This window comes from Phytophthora parasitica (genome assembly GCF_000247585.1).
Source record: "Phytophthora parasitica INRA-310 unplaced genomic scaffold supercont2.112, whole genome shotgun sequence".
In the NCBI taxonomy this organism is placed as follows: domain Eukaryota; phylum Oomycota; class Peronosporomycetes; order Peronosporales; family Peronosporaceae; genus Phytophthora; species Phytophthora nicotianae.
In genome coordinates, this window is record NW_008649098.1 from 1 (window position 1) to 1,809 (window position 1,809).

The 1,809-nt window shown below is 46.4% G+C and overlaps 1 protein-coding gene across 1 annotated transcript; it reads left to right on the plus strand.

The window, feature by feature from the left end:
- The first annotated feature begins 54 nt into the window (after positions 1-54).
- Positions 55-1,642, plus strand: PPTG_19274 (hypothetical protein). The gene is made up of 2 exons (XM_008917684.1): positions 55-969; positions 1,042-1,642. The coding sequence occupies exons 1-2, from the start codon at positions 154-156 to the stop codon at positions 1,441-1,443; spliced, it is 1,218 nt and encodes a 405-aa protein (XP_008915932.1). The 5' UTR covers positions 55-153; the 3' UTR covers positions 1,444-1,642.
- The last annotated feature ends 167 nt before the right edge of the window (positions 1,643-1,809 follow it).

Here is a 1,809-nt window from a genome sequence, read left to right on the forward strand (position 1 = left end):
ACGAAACGTATCGTTTGTCGTAAGCTGGCTGATTAGTTGACTCTGAAGCCTTCAGCACAATGTGATTATTCGGGGTTTCGTTCAAAATGATTATCGCTCGTGTTCGCGTTCAGTCCAAACGGTTTAACCACTTCATTCTGCGACTGGCAAAAGATGGAAACCACGTCCTCAAGTGACATCTTTCTCATGGATATGGATGAAGTGTCCGTGTTGGAATTCCTCGCTGACATTGAAATGCCGAATGACGACGTCATCGGCACCACAGAGTCGTCACCGAAGGGAGTTGTTGAGGCCGACACGCCCTCCAAACCAGAGAAGAAATCGTGGAGACAGCGACGTAAAGAGGAACTTTTGGCACTACGGAGGATCGCCAAGGAGCTCTCGATTCAGCATCAGCAAGTCAAATTAGCGGCAGGTGTTCGCTCGACACTTCCAGGAGCAGACACATTTATTGGAGCTACTGCTCCACTATCATCGCGCAAAATGGAATCTTCGCAGATGTGGGAGAAAACTGCAATTCGACAGTCGGTACTGCGACAGAGTAGTGAGGAGGAGAATGTGAAGCTTCGTGAAGCTGTGGCGCACAATTTACAGCTTGCCAGGAGCTTGCAACGTGCGATTAAGAGAAAACTTCGGGAGGATATGGTAGCATCGTCGATAGATCTCAAAAGGGAGCATCGTTTGACCTCTCGAGGCATCGCACCACCGCGGAATAACTCGGCTGTGTTTGGTGAGCTTCTAGCTGGAATGGACCGCATATATGCAGACATGGATATATTCCTTAAACGTGTTGGAATGCATGAAGTCGCCTGTCCTGGGCGGAGGAATAACACAATAACACGCAGAGCTGAAGGCCTTTTCGTCGAATTTCTCGACAAATATGCAGTGCCATTCGCCCTCCGCCAGACGGAGAAGGCTATCTGGACAGCAACAGATAGATCGGAAGATGCGACAGTCTTGTTCGTGCAGGTATGTTCCGAAATTCTGGTATACTATTACGATACATTATTTCTCTCGGTCTGACGTTATGTCCGCGTTTAGAACTTCACTCCTGACAATAATACTCGAATGCGGAGTGTGTGCTGTGCTTATTCGCTCGGTGGCTTTGACTTTCGTATCGTAATGCGTGATGTCTTCCGCAAGTACGTTGAGCAAGACCGAGTCGTATTCATTCGACGCACCCTGATTGAGCCTGTTCACGGGCTGGCATCGGTAACATTCATCGAGACAAATCGCTTGGTCATACAGCGAGGTAAAGTATCGACTTTAGGACCAACTACGATGATGCAAACTCATCGCGAAGCCAAAATCCGAGAAGACATTTCATCCGTCGATTTGTCGGGATATCCAAGTCTTGATGTGGGTGTTGAAACGTGGGAGAGTAAGATCACCTGTTTCAACAACAGCGTGGAAGATCGACTAGTTCGAGGAATTACTGGGTAGAGAGTACAAGTAGCGTAGTGTCATCACTCGATATCTATGGGAATATGAGGAGGACTCGCTATCAAATTCCATATCTTTTAACCCTTATCTGCGCTGTAGTAAGCTCAAGCACTTTAAGATCCACGTAGAGAGGTAAGATAAGAAGCAAATTAGTCTGAAGTCTGAATTCCGCTATGCCTCGTGAATATTCACTCGACAGAGAGTTCATATAACTCTTGACTGTCTACGTTCTGCCGTTTAAGGGCTAAATATGTTAATTATGCATCCTTTTTATAAAAGTGTCAACAACTTCCATTTTGTTGATTAGATTTCAGATTCTTGAGGATCCTTTCGCCAAAACAAAAGCGTTGTCCCAGTCGATCCCAC

Coding starts and splice junctions, on each gene's coding strand:
- PPTG_19274 (XM_008917684.1), top strand. CDS start 154: ATGGAAACCACGTCCTCAAGTGACATCTTTCTCATGGATATGGATGAA. Junction 970..1,041: donor CGACAGTCTTGTTCGTGCAG/GTATGTTCCGAA, acceptor GTCCGCGTTTAG/AACTTCACTCCTGACAATAA.